The 18,328-nt window shown below is 36.2% G+C and overlaps 1 protein-coding gene across 1 annotated transcript in view; it reads right to left on the minus strand.

Annotated features, from left to right (window-relative positions):
* The window catches only part of ABI3BP (ABI family member 3 binding protein), a 166,127-nt gene that overhangs the window by 109,989 nt on the left and 37,810 nt on the right, over window positions 1-18,328 (minus strand). The window contains 3 exon segments of the mRNA XM_055802732.1: window positions 2,670-2,731; window positions 5,755-5,936; window positions 15,724-15,856. Of these exon segments, the coding sequence (XP_055658707.1) occupies window positions 2,670-2,731; window positions 5,755-5,936; window positions 15,724-15,856 (377 nt within the window).

Genomic DNA, 18,328 nt, shown 5'->3' on the forward strand with positions numbered 1-18,328 from the left:
AGTTCCCATGGGTTAGTACAGTAACATTGCATTTTCATTTCCTTTTTTCAGCTTGAGTATTTTGCTTCATAAAAACACAGTATTTGACAGCTTAGGAATCCCCAATCCTTTTTTTCTTTTAAGTATCTCTTGAATACTCACAGGGGAGTAGTCCAGAAAGGTATGAAAAGCTGAAAATTAACTACAACAAAAAATCTGAAACATGCAATTACAAATTCTGTCATAGGATATAATTATATTCTCAGGAATAGTACATTTAGAATACAAACTATTTCAGAACCGGGTGTACATTTCTAAACTATCAGCACTCCTGGGTGCACAGTCTACTTAAAGTAGATTAACCCAGAGTAATTTTATTGGGTGAAATTGTTTTCAAAGTATAATTGGCCAGCCACTCATGTTCTTCTCACATTTTTATGCTAAATAGTTGGACTTTTCTGCTGTTCACTTGCCTTTGACCGAGATTACTTTTTGCCCCAGTGTGAATGTTTTCCAGGATTTTGATACCACAAAAATAAGGAACTCATGAATGGACCCCACATTTATTAAAAGGAAGAAAGCAGCTGATCCTAAGATTAAAAATTAGTATTTACTACAACACATCGGTACAAGGAACAACTTCTGAAAGCTTAATAATACACTCAGGTGACGACAGGAGGCAGACAGTAATGCCAGCAATATAAAAATGCTAAATACAATAAAAGTGGATATTTTTTTTTTACAGTTATATCTAAGTTGCAAGAAAGAAAATAACTCAATTACCTCTCTTTGTTAAATGTACACTGCTAAAGTCCAAATCAGTTAATGTTCATTTTGCACTTCATGACACCTGGTCTACTTCATGTGAAAGAGCACTTGCATGCAAATTCAGCATTTGATGACAAAGCTTCAATTTTTTACCTAAATATAACTATTTTTGCTCTAGTCTAAATATTAAAAAAAAAAAAGATGCTTTAAAAGCAACAGTTGGGTACACATACCAATGTCTAAGAAGCTGGAGGAAGGCAAACCTCAATATGTCAGATGGCCCTTTCCTCAGGGAAATGGATGGAGGCTGCTTATTCCATCAAAGCTGTTACTTTCTGCTACCCAGTAACAGTTTTGCATTGGCACGAACATGGTTTGAAATTAAGTGGAGGTTTCAATCATTGTCATTAATGAAGGATGCAAAATAATATTCCTTTTTTTAATTGCTTACTAATTTTCCTTTATTATTAACAAGGTTTTCACTTCTATTTTGCCTTCTGGTGAAAAAAAATGTGTTGCAGATGATCAGCTTTTGAAGTAACCCTGCTATTTATGTGACTAACAAGTGGGATAAAATGCATTTATCAGAAGGAGGTATTCATTTCATTGTATTTCATGTCAGGAGCCCTACAATCAAACAGCTTAGCTGTAGCTCACAGAGCCCCAGGAACTTAGTTAAACTGAAAGGGTGAACGTGCCAAAAGAAACACAAGCTGGTATGTGACCGATGTTGAAAGGGCAGAATGACTAGATGGATCAGTAATGTTGCATTAATAAACAGCCTTTAAAAATGTCTCCTTACAGAGAAGAGTTAGAACCATGCTGATATGAGTCAGTTGTGTCTTTGGAGAAGAACAAGGCAAAGAAAGCTTGACCTACATAACACTCACTCTGGCTTTGCACTGATGATGCGATTGCACCACTGAAACATACTCCACCTAATACTGTGGAAACTGAAGTAATAACATAAACGTAAGAGCGGGCCACTATCTGCTTCCCAGCCTTAGTTTTATGGCTTTTTGCACCACTAAAGTGAGAATGATAAGAGAATTTTTAGAGCAATCTACGGCATATTTTCATTATATTTCTGTGTAGGGTGATAAAGCAGTACTGTGCTGGAACTAAGCCCTGAGAAGCTGACTAAATGCACTAGATGCTGGCTTCAGTCCTTCTTTCATGTTTAAGCTGTGCAAATATTTGGAAAACTGTTTTAGCTCACTTTCTCAGGAATTCTCTGGCATAAATAGAATCTGTACTTCTACAGAAGCAGCACAACAGAGTCAGGGTCCTGGCACACAAGGTTTGCTAAGAGGAGTAAAGGAACTCAGCTTACAGTTCATATGCCAGAATGAATTACCTGATCTTGGGCTAACACATGTAACTTACAACACTTATGGGACCAATAGGAAGAACTGTAAAGTTGATTTCATCAACAACATAATGAGATGAGCACCTTCCTGAATTGCTAATCAACTGGCTTCATATTACACAGATAAAACATCTTCTTTTGAATATGAGACATGACTGTTTCCAATAACCTAAGCATTATACTGCTCTAACTCTGTACCTAATGGTATAATTGAAGTATTACTGGTCTAATTGAATACCTAATTAGCCTACAACTAAACCTATGTAATGGACCATGGCTTGATTCCTGCCATGCACACATGGAAACCATCAACTTCATCTTTTTTAAACCAGAATCAGTATATGTATTAATCTCAGCTACGGTTCTCAATCATTTCAACAACCCACATATATAAACAATTCTCCATACAGTTATGTAGTCTTAGATTTAACAGATATTTTTTTAATATTTGCAATTTGTGGCCATGTCTTTCTCAATTTATTCTAACAGAAAAACAAAAACTTGACCATACAAAATACATATCTGGTATAAAAAATAAGACAGTTTTGCATACCTGTGTTTGGGAATTAGGTACCAACTTGTACATATTCTGGAGTTGTCCATTTACTTTTTTATCTGATTTGACAGAAAGATAAATAAATACACAAAATTGCTTTTTGTTTTGTTCAAAGCAAAGCAAACCAAGTTTATCCACCTTTTTCAATAGCTAAGAAATTTAGGAGGCTTAATGACAAAGTATAAAAAAATACTATGCAACAGTTTTGTTTGGTCCTGTTTCTCCAGACTAGTAAATTCATCTGCAAAGCCTCCTCTTCAGATTTTGACAGAAAGGAAATGAAATATATTCCTGTTGTTCTACAACAGCGGGTAAGAGAGATGAAGTGGTCTTTGGGACTTAGTAAGGAAAATTCAGAGGTGCCTAAGAGGATTCTTTAATAACATTAATATAACCACAACACTAATATGCAAGGCAGAAACTTGAAAGAGGAATGTCTGCATCCCATCTGGCTAAAAGCAGCATGTTTAAAGATTTCCAGTAGTTAGTCTTGCTTTTAAGTGCACTCTTCTAAAAACATAAATACACATTTAGCAGTGGCTATACAGAGCAGGCATATCGCTTCTCTTTGGGTCTGACACGGCTTCCTTTATCTCAACAAATGAACAAAGTAACCCAGGATTTAATCTCTGAAATCTTTCTCTTAGGTTTTTCCTCTTAGCTTCTTAGTATTATAAGATTGGTATGATGCACCTGTTAAGTCCCTTCCAGCACCTCTTCATATTCTAGCATGATGCTTCAAACTTTATCTACATCTTCCACCTTTACACTTTTCTGCTCCCTTTGTGTTGATAGGTGTGTAAACAAGAGTCAAGCTACGTATTATCCTATTTCTTCACAATTCCATCCATAACAGATAAGCAATTGAAAAAAAATGAAACTATAGTGAAATACCAGTTGAGAGACATTTAAGTTCACATGTTATCCTGAATAAAACAAAACAACAACAACAACAACAAAATCTTTCAAAGTGCTTGATGCTTCTCAGGAACAGGACCTACTATTGGCCTAAAGACAAGGGAAAACTGACAAAAGTTTCACACAAACTTAATGAGAAAAATCATGTTAAGATGGTCAGAAATAATCTACTGTCATCTCTTTTGATAGATTTTGGTTAAATGTTGAACATTTGCCATGTCTCTTCTGTCTTCCCCAAATCCTGAATTAAAACCAGATTCTCCTCCCAACCTCTCCCAACAGGTTTAGCAGATAACAAAAACTGGACCAGCGCATTCAACAAATAAAAGACCATGCCACAGGAATTTCACATTACAGTAATTTATACATTCTTCAGTGAGGAAAAAAGTTTACAGTGAAGGATGTTTGGTTTTGGTTGAGATGCTTAATATATTAAACGACCCTGAATTGCTGTAAGACAGTAAGTTAAAACAGAAACAAAGAGGCCATTTGTGCTGATTGGTAAACTCCTACATGCAGACAGATGGTTACAAATTTATAATAAATGTTCACTCTCTGTTTACTGCCCATGGTTTCTGTATCTACCTACTATGCATTGACAACACAAAAGCCTTGAATCTGAAAGGTGGTGACGATTTTCTGATTAGAAGACATGTTAGCAGTGAGCCAGAATGTAGACATACAAGGTAACGTCAAAGTCCTTGGATTTAGTTGCTGCAGAAGCATCCACTGAATATACAAGTCTACATTCTGGGTAAAACAAATCTCATCTAAATAGAATATGAACTCTTACAACAAAGTTTCTTTCAACTAACCTCAACCAGTCTCTGTAACTTACAAGAATGATTCTCCTGGCCTATTAAAAATGTATAGTGTCTGTAAGAAACAGCACTTAGAAATATACTATATACAAAGAGCAGATCTAGTCATGTCAGTGGATATATTTCAATCAGTCTTGAACACAGTATTAAACTATAAACACTATGCACTCTTCATTCCCTCCTATTTGAAGTGCTCAAATACATTCCAGAACTCACTCTACTCTAAAATACTTAAAATGTAGGGGGAAAAGCCATTTGCTAAGCCTGCTTTAGAGCTGTGAAGCAGTTTCTTTTTGTGATGCAGGTATAGGAAAAGGCAACCATCATTCTCCACTTTAAGCTCATTGTATAGTGATGGCACTATTCTGGACTGCTAAAATTACTCTAGGGTCACTGGGCTAGTACTTCAAAGTTACAGCTCTCTAACCTACGATGATACCCGCAAAGTTCTTTATTAGGGAGTATGAGGGCTTTTGCCATGTTACAAGACAACCCTACTGCTCCCCTCCCTTATCCTCAAGTATACCAAGCTGTAACTCACCTACAACTTGAAACTGAGGTCCAAATCAAATTTCTTCCTCTCATTAAATGGAGGAAGGCTCTGCTGCTGCCTATTTCCTCCACTGATAGCGGTGCTTCTTTGAGCAGTACCTGTTTTTTCAAGGGTTAATTTGATGTCACCTTGCCTGCATTGTCTTGGGACTTTGGAGAAAATCTTAAAATATGACTGAGAGAACAGCCAGAGATGCCATACACTGCCTCTGTGATAACCCAAACAAAAGCATACATGACAGCACATGCTTCAAACACCATTTACATAATTCCTTGACCTAAAATTAGCTTCAAATTCAACTTTCCAGCAGTCATAAAGGGCCCAGTGTGATGAATGCTGAATAGGACAGACCCTGCCTAGCTTTCAACCAGCTTGAACGTAAAAGTAGATATAAAAGAAGATTCAAGCAAGGATAATACTTTCCATCAACTGAAATTAGCAATGATCTTACTATTCAAGGCCCAAGGAAAAAGCCTGGAAACCAGTCAGAAGTATAAACACGCATACTCTACACTTCTATGCGTAACTAAACTAAACACTGTTAGAGTTCTACCAATCTGCAGCAGATTCACTATATGCAACAAGAACACCTTTCACAAGAGCAGGTGGCAGTTTTTCAAACACAAACTATTCCTAGTCTCACCAGTTCCTAAAAGAATGTTAGGTGCATAAGGGATAGCATTTAAACAATGAAAACCTGATCAGTAGCTTACTCTATGCAATACCACAACAGAGGAAAAAATACTGTCAAGCTGAGTTGCTATTTGATTAATTACTGTCAAATACTTACTAGACAGAACTGTCTTATGATTGAAAGTCTTGCTCCAAACACTATCCTCTACGTTGTCTTTAACTCCAAATTCATAAAGTGTATTTGGCTTCAGATTGTCCACCACTGTCTCTGTAACTGGGCAAAGCTGGAAAACCCATTTCTTGTCTTTACCCTTTTCTCTGTAGCGTACTGTATAGAACCTGTTTGACAAAAAAAAAAAAAAAAAAAAAAAAAGAGAGAGAGAGAGAGAGAGAAAGATAAATTCTTCACAAAACCTCACCACAACACAACCATTTTTGTTAGTAATTACTAAAATAACTTCTACCCACCATCGCTCTTGTTCTTTCTGGCCCCTTACAGTTATCAAATATCAGAAGACATTTCTTCTTCTGCAAATGTAGTGCTAGCCCAGTCACCTCCTAGATACATATATGCTTCCCATCACAGAGCCCCCAATATCAGGGGTCTTATACAAAGAGCAAAAGAACAGTCTCCTTATTCACAATCAACCATGTGTGTGAGTTTCTGACCACAAATTGCAAGCTCATTTTGCAAGCAGTTCCTGTGATTCTGACATATGTCGGAACTAGTCAATTGAATCATGAGTCTACTAGTCAGGAAGCCTCAACCAATTTCTCAAAATCTTCTATATCCGTCCAGGGGAAGGTGTTCCCCTCAAAATTGGTCCAAAAATATTCTCAAGGGAAAACCAGCAATAGTTGACATTTATATAATACATTCCTCATTCAGCAATCCCATTATGTATTGCCCACACTTGAAACAAGAAAGTAAACCAAGACATTACTTTCAGCAGTTTAAACGACTAACATGATGAATGCTAACAGATTATGAAATAAAAAAACATTTCTACAGAAATTGCCCAATTCAATCAAGCAGCACCACCCTGAAAAAGTATGACTGCAATGTAACCAGTGTAAAGCAATGTAATTTAAGTGGTGAGAGTTACGGCTCAAGAACTCCACTGCCTGATACAGTCTCATTTTCAATATTCATGCTGAATCACTGCCAAACTGGGGTGGGGTTTTCTGGTTTTGTAAAAGCAAATCTCAGAGACATTTGGCAACTTTTCAATCCAATTATTATTGAAAATTGTTAACATAATGTAAATAAAGCATATCCATCTCCATTTACATCAGCTGAAAAAGGATGAGTCAATCCCATTCAATTGTATTTTTCCACACTTAAAGAGCAATTTAGGGCCATAAAACAAACACAACTCTAAACCTCCAAGTACATGCCCAAGAATCTTTCAGAAGCAAAAAGAATAAGAAATTTGGGTTGTAAGATTGAAGCCAGATATTATATAGGAAAATATATGGAAAGAAAGGAAAGGACCTGAAGAAAACAAACCAAAAAGAAGAGTTCTTTAACCAACTGAAAAGGTGTCCAAAGTCCAAATTAAAATTACTTAATGGACTAAATATAATACTGCCACTGCATAAAGTTGCTTTTGCCAAAGTTACAGAAGAGCACTTCCAGAGTAGAGTATATGTGAAAGATGACTGGTGAGTACAGGGAAATTCTTCCTTCATTGTTACAACACAACCTAAGACAAGGTAAGTGCCAATCATGGAAAATATTTTCACACACACAGACTCACTTTCTTTACATATTTTATTTCATAACTGTCTAATTTGTCTTTTTGGCACCAAAAATATAAGTTCTCCTGTTCTAGTTGCTTCAGTTCAGCTCATTAAGGTATTCCACCAGCTTACAAAATTAGTATTTATATTGGCTCACATATCGTATTAGCTGTACCGCTTCACATTCAGAACAAGCCATAGTCTAACCCAAACCTTGGAAAGACATAGGATAAGTCGTGAATATCCTCTCTCTTCTTATCAGTTCCTGGTCCAATTCCCTATGTCAAGCAACAGAATTAACTATAAGTTGGAATGACGTTTTAAACAAGAAATTATTGGCAACATTAAAAAGAGTAAAATTTCTCCTCCTTTATGCTCTGAATCCTTTCATCCATAGTCACACAGATGTTGACAGTCAAGAACAGCTTACTTGAACTGTCACTGTCTTGCAAAGGATGTGACAGTAATAAACAAATCCCATCTGCAACACAAATTCATCTTGCCGGACCCCATAAAGTCTCTTGGTACAGGATTTTGAATAGATATAGATCTACGATCAAAATGTGAATCACAAGTAGAAGTAGTCACCTTCTTCCCAGCTTGCCTAAAAGAGGAAATTTCATTTGTTTTCATAGAATCATTTAGGTTGGAAAACACCTTTGAGATCATCAAGTCCAACCATTAACCCAGCACTGCCAAGTCCATCCCTAAACCATGTCCCTAAGCATCGCAACTATGTGGTGTTTAAAACACCTCCAGGGATGGTGGCTCCACCACCTCCCTGGGCAGCCTGTTCCAATGACCACCCTTTCAGTGAAGAAACTTTTCCTAATATCTGATGTAAACCTCCCTTGGCGCAACTTGAGGCAGTTTCCTTTTGTCCTGTTGCATGTTACCTGGGACAATCTTCATCCTTACATTTTCCTGTCTGCTTTAGTTGAATGGGGTAGAAATTAAGTGATCATATGTGATGGAAAGAAAACAGTATAATGATTCATTTTAATTACTGAACAGTCTAAATGAATAGCTGCATCAGAAATTAGGAGGAAAAATAACCCACCAAAAACTTATTCATGATTAATAGGCTTTTACATGGCTGCTCCCACTTGCTTCTACTAGAGAAAATGTTCTGGTTTTGAATACTGTCTCCACACCTGCAAATTCCTTCTCCCTAATGTGACTTAAAATACAGATCACACTTGTATGTCAAAAAACATCTTTCACTAAAATTCAAGGCTATTAAAAAAATCTGACAAGATTGTCATAGTTAGGCCAAACTATGCCATTAGAAACATGCAGCATAGAAGATATGTGCTCTCAAGTCCAAGATTTCCAAAGCCTGTAAAAACTTCACCAAGGGTGTAATTATTTCAGTGGAAACTTGCCACAGCGAGTAGTAAAAACATGACTGCTATGACAGAACTTCCTCAGCCATTTCAATAAAAAGCAACCAACATGAAGTTCCATTTAACAATTTGCAAGTCACAATCATTTCAGTATAAAAATTATCCAAATTGTAAAAAACATGCAGTTTTGGGGAAATGCAATCTTTTGTTTATAGAGTATGAATTCAGAAATTGCAAGTTTTGTCATCAAAGAACAATTCACTGTTAAAACCAGACCAATGAGCTGCCAAATAAGGTGTAACTTCAGTGCCTGGCTGAGAACATTTTATTGATTAAATTTTGTTGTTATTTCTCCTTTTCAAACCTTCCTTTCAGAAAAAAAAAATACAATACCAAGCCATCCACAGATATAATTGAAGACACGAGAAAGCCATAAAATCTAGTTACAACTTGTGTATTAATCCCCTTGTGGCAGTGACATCGATGCACAAACTTTGCACAGCTGCCCTAGGGCTATGTGTATCAGAAGCTGCAGAACAACTTCTCCGACTGCAAACATTCAGAGAAAACTTCTCCATAGATTCCTGCAAAAAATGATAGCAGGCAGGCTGAAATGGAGTACAGCCACAGTCACACAGGGGGGAAAGTTACGTTGCGCTATTTCTTAGATAGAACGCTTCCCATTATCTCTGTGAGGTAAGAATATGAAAAACTCATTGAGTACTGAAGGGCTCTGATATGAAAGTAATACACTATTCCAGTGAAGTGTAATTGGAACAGTCCCAGGAATGCTACTCACAGCTGTGAATGCTTGTTTGGCCTTTCAGCAAGCAGGTGGCACACCCAGTTACACTGGGTGAGAATTTATTTTCATCTAGATTCTCAGCATGTACAAAGACCTGGCAGTATTTCACTGCTTTTATTTTTGATTCTTGTTTGTTTTGGTGAGAGACTTGAAAAGGGTACAATTTACCAGAACAATGTTTATTGAATAGCACTTGCATTCCTATTTACAGCCAATACTAATCAAAAGATTTCAGGGTTCACTTTGCTTCTTTTCCAGCTAGTGCACTATAAAACATTAGAGCCCTTTTGTTAAGCTCCATAAAAACTAATCTTTCCCTGTCTCACTAACAGGCAATGTTTCACTCATTAGAAGACACCTCCAAGCAAACCGCCATGGGACTGTAGAGAAATTTTACCTCCTCCCTTTTTACTAGACAACTGAAAGCATAATAAATACCAACAATTTAAACAGAACATGTCATGAGCAGGTGAGGGGTACTGTTCCACACAGAGTTAATTGCTGCAATAAAGCCCCACCAAAAAAAACCCAAAAATCTGACCGCAGTAAAGAAATAAAGTGCCATATTTAAAGTTTGCATTCTTGAAGCTCTCTCTACATTAACAAGCTTTAAGTATTCTTTCACAATATTCTGATTTCACTTGCCTCCACCTATGATGCACACCAGACATGAAATAATGGCAGAAATAAAAGAAGCAAAACCAATCTAATAATTTAAAGGAAGCCACCAGAGTACAATATTAATCCATAGGGCAACCACTATGGTGATTATGATACCTGCAAAATCTAGGTAAAAGATTATGAGCCCGATGCAAAAAGATGTTTCTATCCTTTTTACGTTTGGTTTACATAGGGCTGGCTTTTTAAACTCTACAATGCAAGGCAGCGAAACCGTTTCTTCCTCAGCTTAGAGCTAACCCTTTTATTATGCAAGAAAACAAGTTATGATCACTGTTTTAAAGAAGCCACCCACAGGGGTTTTGGTTTTGAAATTAAGGAAATCTTGCTGGTTGCCCAGAGAAGCAAAATTCTAGGATGGATAGGCAAAATGTAAAGTTTTTATATATCAGTATGAATGACACTGTCTTGCTAAGAATTCCAGTGCTATTTTTCCAATTGTTAACCAAATCTCTTTTTAGCCAGATTCCCAGAAAATGCTCGTACAGTCAAATATTTGTGCACAAACAATTAGAAACTAGAAATCTTATACAGCAGATGGTTTTAGGAGATTTCCAGACTAAGTCGGTTTGTATAAATATCATGGGTTTATTTGGAACCAGATCCAAACCAAAGTGCCAAAAAATTTAATCATTACTATTTTGGTCACACATAACACTAAACAATTAAGCCTTGGAGATATAAGGACATTCCCGGTCTGTGATTTTGTGTTTCCATAGATAAAAGATTATAAAACTTCACTTTGGTGCATAGGAATGAAATCAGACCTTTAAAAAAAGACTGTTAACGTACACATATATTTATTTGTTTATAGTTGACTTCATTAAAAGCATAGCATCCATTTAGTGTTAGAAAGTAATAAAATAAATGGTTTGAACTATGATTTTCCAGATACTGAGTTTCACAAATCAGCACATGAAGTTGATTATATCGTTTCTTTTTTATTGCCAAGTTTACTTTAAAGTAAGATACACCGATGTATATAAAAGGATGGGAAGAATTACATTGCTGATGGCTACTAGTTAAGTTTGCAAAGTGCTTTCTAATTAGTTTTAACTTTTACATGATCACTAACATTCACTTTTTTCACTCATATTTAGTAGAACTACTGAAATTAATTGAAGCATTAGAGGTTGCAAAGAATGAGAGGCTGACCACCAATAAACCTTTCCATGTTTAAAGAAGCTTTTAGCATACATTACTTCCACAGAAGTCAAAAGCATCTGAATCTCAAAAAGTTTATTTGCTGCAGTATGTTTTCCTTAAGGAATTCTGTTAAGTTTAAACGCCATTTTCTATGACATTTGCAACACAAAGTATGATTAAGTTGGCAGCTGCATTGTGACACATATTTGTAGATCGGCACAAAAGTAACTACATTGCATCTACACATGTACATATCTTTCTGAATTTGGGATTTTAAAATCCCTATTTCTATGTGCTGTACAGCATAAAGAGTAAGTTTGGATTCTTTTCCTTTTTTTTTTTCTTTTTTTGTTTTTTAGAGCATGAGATACAAATTAAGTAAAATCTGTACTACTTTCAAATATGACATGAGGACATCTAAATTATGGGCAGAAAAGATCAAACAGTATAAATGTGAATTTCTTGAAGTTCTTAACTTAGATATTTTTCATTAAAATACTCATACCTTCAGGTTTTAAGTTTCTGTTTTACTTGTATCTGAAAGTGTGGGGTTTTTTCTATACAATCCACTCGATAAAGTAAAATATAGTACTCCATCTACAAACCCAGTTTCTGCATTGCAACATTTTCTGTTTCTTCCCCCAAATGCCCTTCCTAAAGAACTGAAGGTCAAACTCTGCCTTTTTCAACTCCCTGCTCCATTCTGGGTTCTGTGGAGTCGTTCTAACCAAAGGCCAAAAAAAAATGTCTATACTCTCTTTTTCAATACTCAATACAATAGTCTGTACTCTTTTTCAGACCTAACCAGACAGTAAACATTGGCCCAGTAAGTTTGTTAGGACAGCTCTGCCCACTATTGTTTGGTTGAACACTGAAAGGCAGAGAGGGCAGAGAGGAAACAGGTCTCTACTCTCGTGTAAACATAAAAAGAGGAACTGAACATGACTGTGCAGCAGGTTATCACGACTCTGCCATCCTCCCTCATCAACTACCTCAAACTAGTGTCAGAAAACAGAAAATGCTGAGAAAGTGAACTCAACATTGTTGGTGGAACCCTTCTGGTGTTAAGTAGTTTTCATCAGTTACATAAAACCAGTCGCTTGAGGTTTTTTGGTTTGGGTCTTTTTGCTTTGTTTTGTTTTGCATTCTAGTGCTAAGGCTCTGACCAGAGATGATAGACACTTCAAAGATGCTTTAAAATTTGCCCTTGCAAAGAACTTTCATCCACAGAAATGGCAGTGATTACCCTTGCTTCCACATGGAATTAGGGTTTGGGGTTATCTTGCAGGAAATAGGTAGCACTCTATTGGCTTATGCTCTTAATCTCAAGAGAGGCAAGAAATCAAAGAATGGTTTGTCAAAAAACGGCATGGGAAGTTTTTCTTCATTGGAGTTTCTTAAAAATCACTTTGTAAGTACAGAAAAACAGTATGTGCCCTCAACAAGCAAGCAAGAACTTCACTGAAGCAATAAAATATACCAATGCTTTTTGAGAACAAGGAACCTCTTACTCAAAACTCATTTGCTCACAAAACCAGCTCCTCTAAGGACTATCCCACGGAGGTCAGACTTGCACTAGAGAAAATATTGGCCAACAGATCCACGCTGTTCCAATGGTTTCCATCTTCTTAGGCAGTAACATATTCAACTAACTTGTATTATGCAACATTTGTACAAAGTCCAACATCCATTTGGGAATGGCAAAATCTGAGGCTGAGAACAGTGACTCCATTTCAGGTCATACAGAGTTACATATCTAAAACTTAGTGGAATATTAACCGGCAGAACTGAGTGAAAAGGTCATAATTGCCACAATACTGCCAAGGTCAAAGACTAGAGGTTAGTCACTACACAACAATCTTGAGGATGATTAACAGTGCATTTCAACATGTCAAAGTAAGGAGAATGTGCCAGATGAAAAAGGATCAAGTAAGGGAAGTAGATTACCCCTGCAATACACAGAAAAGTTGATGAATCTGTTATCTGATTTTAAGTCTTCTACTTTTAGCACAGTCCTAACTTGCTAACAGGCTAATATTTTCTCTTCATACATTATCAATTACTTAATCATAAACACAAATTAATAATTTTTCTTCTATACACTGACTAAAAATATATTTGAATCCAATCTCTGCTTGGAATTACATAAATACACACTATGGTCATGTGGAAAACTGTTCTCATCATTTAGACAAATCACAAGCATTTTGGTCCAGTAAAGGTAAACAAAATAAAAAGCAGCACTTAAGTGATATTTTTTTTCCCCTTCACTCCTATGCTTGATTGCAAAACAGAAATCTGCTTATGGGTATATACCCATACTTTGATATGGTCGTTTTTAATTTAAGTGGTTTTAAACTAGCTACTCATAAGTGTCAATGTGTCTTTAGAGTTGAAGTATAGGAAGATACTCAAACAAATGACCAATTCAATTCTTGTAGGCAAGTCCTCTTATGGGAGCAAAAGGGAAATACATGGATGGTACTTTAGTACAGCCTGACATTTCACTAAAATGGAGTCACATTAGAAGTAAACATCTGAGAGGAATCAGCTAACTGACTAAACAACACTTAACTAAGGAACAAGATTTTGGGGAGATGCATACCATTAGTTGACACAAAGATATGGTAAAACAAATCTCTCATACTAGAATAGCAAACATAGACAATATATTCTAAACCTAGAAAGACACCAGTAGCACTGCACTAAGTAGAAACATTACATACTATGTTTAAGAGTTTGTTCAAACTTTAAGTCAATGAATGTCCAACAAGAATATTCAGTTACTGAGAAGAAAACCTGAAGATGATGAAGGCATTGTGGTGGATACTATATGCCTTGAATCTCCAGGTAGATTAACACAACATACAGGCTTCTTCTGAAGTGTTCTTCCTTCCCACTGCACCATTGGTGCTGTAACACTGCTGCTGACACAGCACATAGGGAAGGTAAGTTCCATGGTACAACCAGTGCTAAAATTATTATGTGAGGAGAACACCTTACAGGCTCCTCCATGATCAGCTTGTTTCTTCAGTTTCTAACTGTATGAAACTATTTGCTTCTTTCTTTATTGAGAGAGAAAAATTAAACCCTAAACTAACTTTTATTTCTACTGAAAAAAATTCAATTAAATTACATGCTTGGACATTTCCTAATACTCCATAACAATTTCCTAATAAACATTGATGTTGTTTTTCAATAGTATTTTAAATTCTGGTTGGTGATGAAGATCCAAATTTGTTTATGAGAAATTTTTGATGATTGAAAAAGGGTTAGTTCAAAACTTTTGAGATGTAAGAAAAAGATCATATTGGCTACATGGGATGGCTTTTTTTTTTAATATAATCTGTGTTTGACATCCAGTTTAATAGCATCAATGGAGTTTTAATATTAACATCAAAGTAAGGAGCTTCAAGTCTAGATTAGACAGCTACAATTTAGTCAAAAATTTGACAGATAAGGGGAAAAAAGTGTTCTCAATAATGCAAAGACGCATTAAAAAAAAAAGAAAAAAAAATAGTTGGAAACCAGATGTAGAGGCATCCCAAACATGGGTGCACAAAGTTCCTTCTTGGTTTTACAAAACACTGCTGAGTTGAATGGAGCATCATGATGCACATGAAGACAAAAAAATATTCTTCTGTCATAAAAGGAAAAATACAAAGAGAACACTGAAATGACAGAGCAGGGAAAACATCTGTATTAACAACTTGAATAATCACAGCAGATTAATTCTACTCATCTTCCAAGAGCTGCCTAAAATGTAATGGTGCACTTAACTGAGAAGCTACCAGCACTACGACTGCTCTTGAAACTGCTACTTGGTGAGCCTTCTGGAGCTCCCCACCTACTGTACCACTCATTAAATAATTACAGCAAAACAAAAATGTTATAGTAGAAAAGATCTTCTTTTACTTAAAACAAAAAATTAATGAAAGATGTACTGTATCAATATCAGGAAAGCAGTGTAGTGATAAGACCAAACACAAGAAACAAAGATCAAATCACACTAAAACGAGGACCATTCCGCTACCACAGCAGAGCAAGACTTCACTTCTCTTTGGCCATGTTTAAACCTATATATTTCCGACGACTTAACAAAGTTTCTTTCAGGTGATTCAGATACAAATGAAAGTAGAGCCAAGGCTGTTAGTTTAAGAAGAATAAAAGATCTAGTGTGAAATAGCAAGATTTGTACTTCAGCAGGTAGATGTCTGTCTAAATTTGCACTCAAGACAAGTAAAGACTTGCAAAGCGCTAATTAAGGTAAATGAGAAAACCTACTTCACACTCAGAACTATTGCTTCCAACTTTTTAGTTTCCACTGTCAAACTTATTTCAGCCACACCAAATAACTACACTGAATTAAAGCATTATCATCATAAAAAATGCTTTCCCGTTACATTACCTGTCGCTAGCACAGTTACTTGTTGAGGTCCAGTCATGTTGAGGGTTGACTAGGATGCCCCAAGAAAGGAACACAGAAGTTGGTGTGAGAGTGCCCACTACCAGCTGCAGAGGCTTTTGAGTCTTGGTCCGACCTACATAAGAAACATATAATTGCAATTAGAAATTAGTTTCTCTCTCCTGCATTATGTAAGGGAAAGTATCTGCAGTTGGATAATAAAGTAAATGAAGACCCACATCTCTTCTAAACTTGAAGGAAAAAGTAGAATGGTTCTCTTTCCACAGTCACTATTTCTAATGTATGATTTACAAAAGGGGACAGAGACAGTGCCTGTGATCTGTTTGTTGGCTTCTTGTTGGGGCAAGTGAAACATCTGCGAGGAAGAGATTGCTTCTCTGAAGCCACTGAACACAGGGAAGAAGTGCAGAACAAAGCTGGCATAAAGGAGGGAGGATGCAGCAGAAGCACAGATTAGAAGACTGTTTTAGAAAGCAAGTATCAGACACACAGTCATCAAAAAAGACTATTTTTTAGGTCCCTTCTGGACTTGCATGGCATATGTTTCAACCTAGGAAGAAACCGGAAGATTTCATTTCCAGTCTTGCAGATCCAGGGTAACCTAAAGGGATACTTGCTATTATTTGGCTGGTTGGAGGGAGATTTGTTTACTAAACTTTGTTTCAATTTTGTCTTGCTACAGTTTTTCACTATTCTTCTTTTTTCAGCCAATGTTCCAGTTAAGCCTAGTTTTTGAAAAGGAATGGTGGGTGGGTTTGCTATGCTTAGTTTAAGAATAAGCTATATGCAGCTTAACTTCACAGCTCTGGCTGTCTTGGGCTGCATCACAGAAGGTGTTACAGAGTTCAGAACATTAGGAAGTCTCTCTTTGCATGTGACAGAAATAGTAACTTCTTGGCAGGATTCTTAGTAAGACTGCAATTATTTCTGTAGATAATTCATACTTTCTACAGCATTCTTGGTCAAGAGTAAAATAAAACCCATACAAATTCTTTTGCTTTTAACTGTAGGCAGATCTAGGTCAGTGTCTGTATCACCTACTACATTGAAAACATTCAGCTTTTGCATGATATGTAACTTTAGCTTTGCTCTGAATGAAGTAGCACAACTTCCTTGTGAAGAAAGAACTTTCTTTAAAGAAAGTTTAAAAGGTAATAGTTGGAAATGAAGTCATGATCTAGAGCAATTATTTTGAACCCATATTTTGTGGACTGCTTAAGCCCAAGGAGAACCTTTGGTGTTTGAAATATGATTATTTAAAGGAGGTTCATCTATTTTTTAACATCACATTACATACTTCAAAAATCTAAAGGATCTGTACCTCCTCAAAACATACAGGTGACCACAAATTCCCTAAAAGTTTATAAGCAGCTGATCTACATGTTATATTTTTCACTGTTGCGAAACAGATCTGACTTTCATTTCATGCCTTTTGAACCCTAATACCTCTTTATTAACAAGCCCCAGTGAAAGTGTGATTTGTACTTTCAACCAATGCATGTGTGTGCATTTAGGAATGTTAACCATGTAGGTTTTTACTTTGTATTGATGATGAATATGGTGACACACACACACACCCACACCCAAACAAACAAAACCACTGTCTATCCTTAAGAGGAAGTATCACATGCTTTGAAATACTGTGGAACATACCACACTTCCACAAGGGCAAATGTCCAAACAATTTTCTAGTTTTCTGGCCCAGTTCCTATACTCTTTCCCAACTTTTAAAGAAAAACTTCATCCAGTTGGTCATTCCCCAAACTAACTGGCAAATCTGCTATCTAGAGCAAAATCCCTTTGTTGATCACTTTTTGATGAAACATGGAAAATACGTCAAGTTTTAAGGAAAAGAAAAAACAAGTTCTCATATAACTTGAAATCATCCTGGGTTTTGGGAGAACCTATGTATTGTTTTGATTATGACTCATTATGCCAATAGTTCCCAGTTACAGACTGTAATGATTTATCTGCTGTAAAACCAGGAATTACCTTGGTGATCATCTACATTGACCTATATGAATATAAACCATACAACTCCTCTGTATTAATCCCAGTTTGAACTACAGTGTCTCTTCTAGAAATGTAACTAAGTAACTAAATGTAAATTAGTACATTTAAAATTGTAGCAATTCAACTCTACCATGATTCTTGGCAATTTGTCCAGTTTAACTGTTCTTACTAAACCAACTTGCCATATATCTAGCTAGCATTAAACCAACAGCTGTTCTTACACCTCTGCCTGCTGGACTTGTTTCACAATCAGTTTCTGTAGACTTTATATAAAAAAATACTGATAAAGCCCAAATCATACATTGGGCTTTTTTTGGTTTTGTGTTTCTTGAGATATATCTATACACACACACACACACATATATGTTGCATCTGAAAGGTACATCACTCTTCAAAATCCTTCCAGGGTATAAAACAGGTATACTGTTTTACATCTAGCCAAGAGCAAGAAGAAATTAATCCCAAGCAGTTACCAGGAATTAAAAAAAAACCAAAAACTTATACAAAGATCACAAAATAGTTCGGGTTGGACAGGACCTTTAAAGGCCATCTTAACCAACTCCCCCCACAGTGA

Source organism: Falco peregrinus, chromosome 4 (genome assembly GCF_023634155.1).
Source record: "Falco peregrinus isolate bFalPer1 chromosome 4, bFalPer1.pri, whole genome shotgun sequence".
NCBI classification, from domain to species: domain Eukaryota; kingdom Metazoa; phylum Chordata; class Aves; order Falconiformes; family Falconidae; genus Falco; species Falco peregrinus.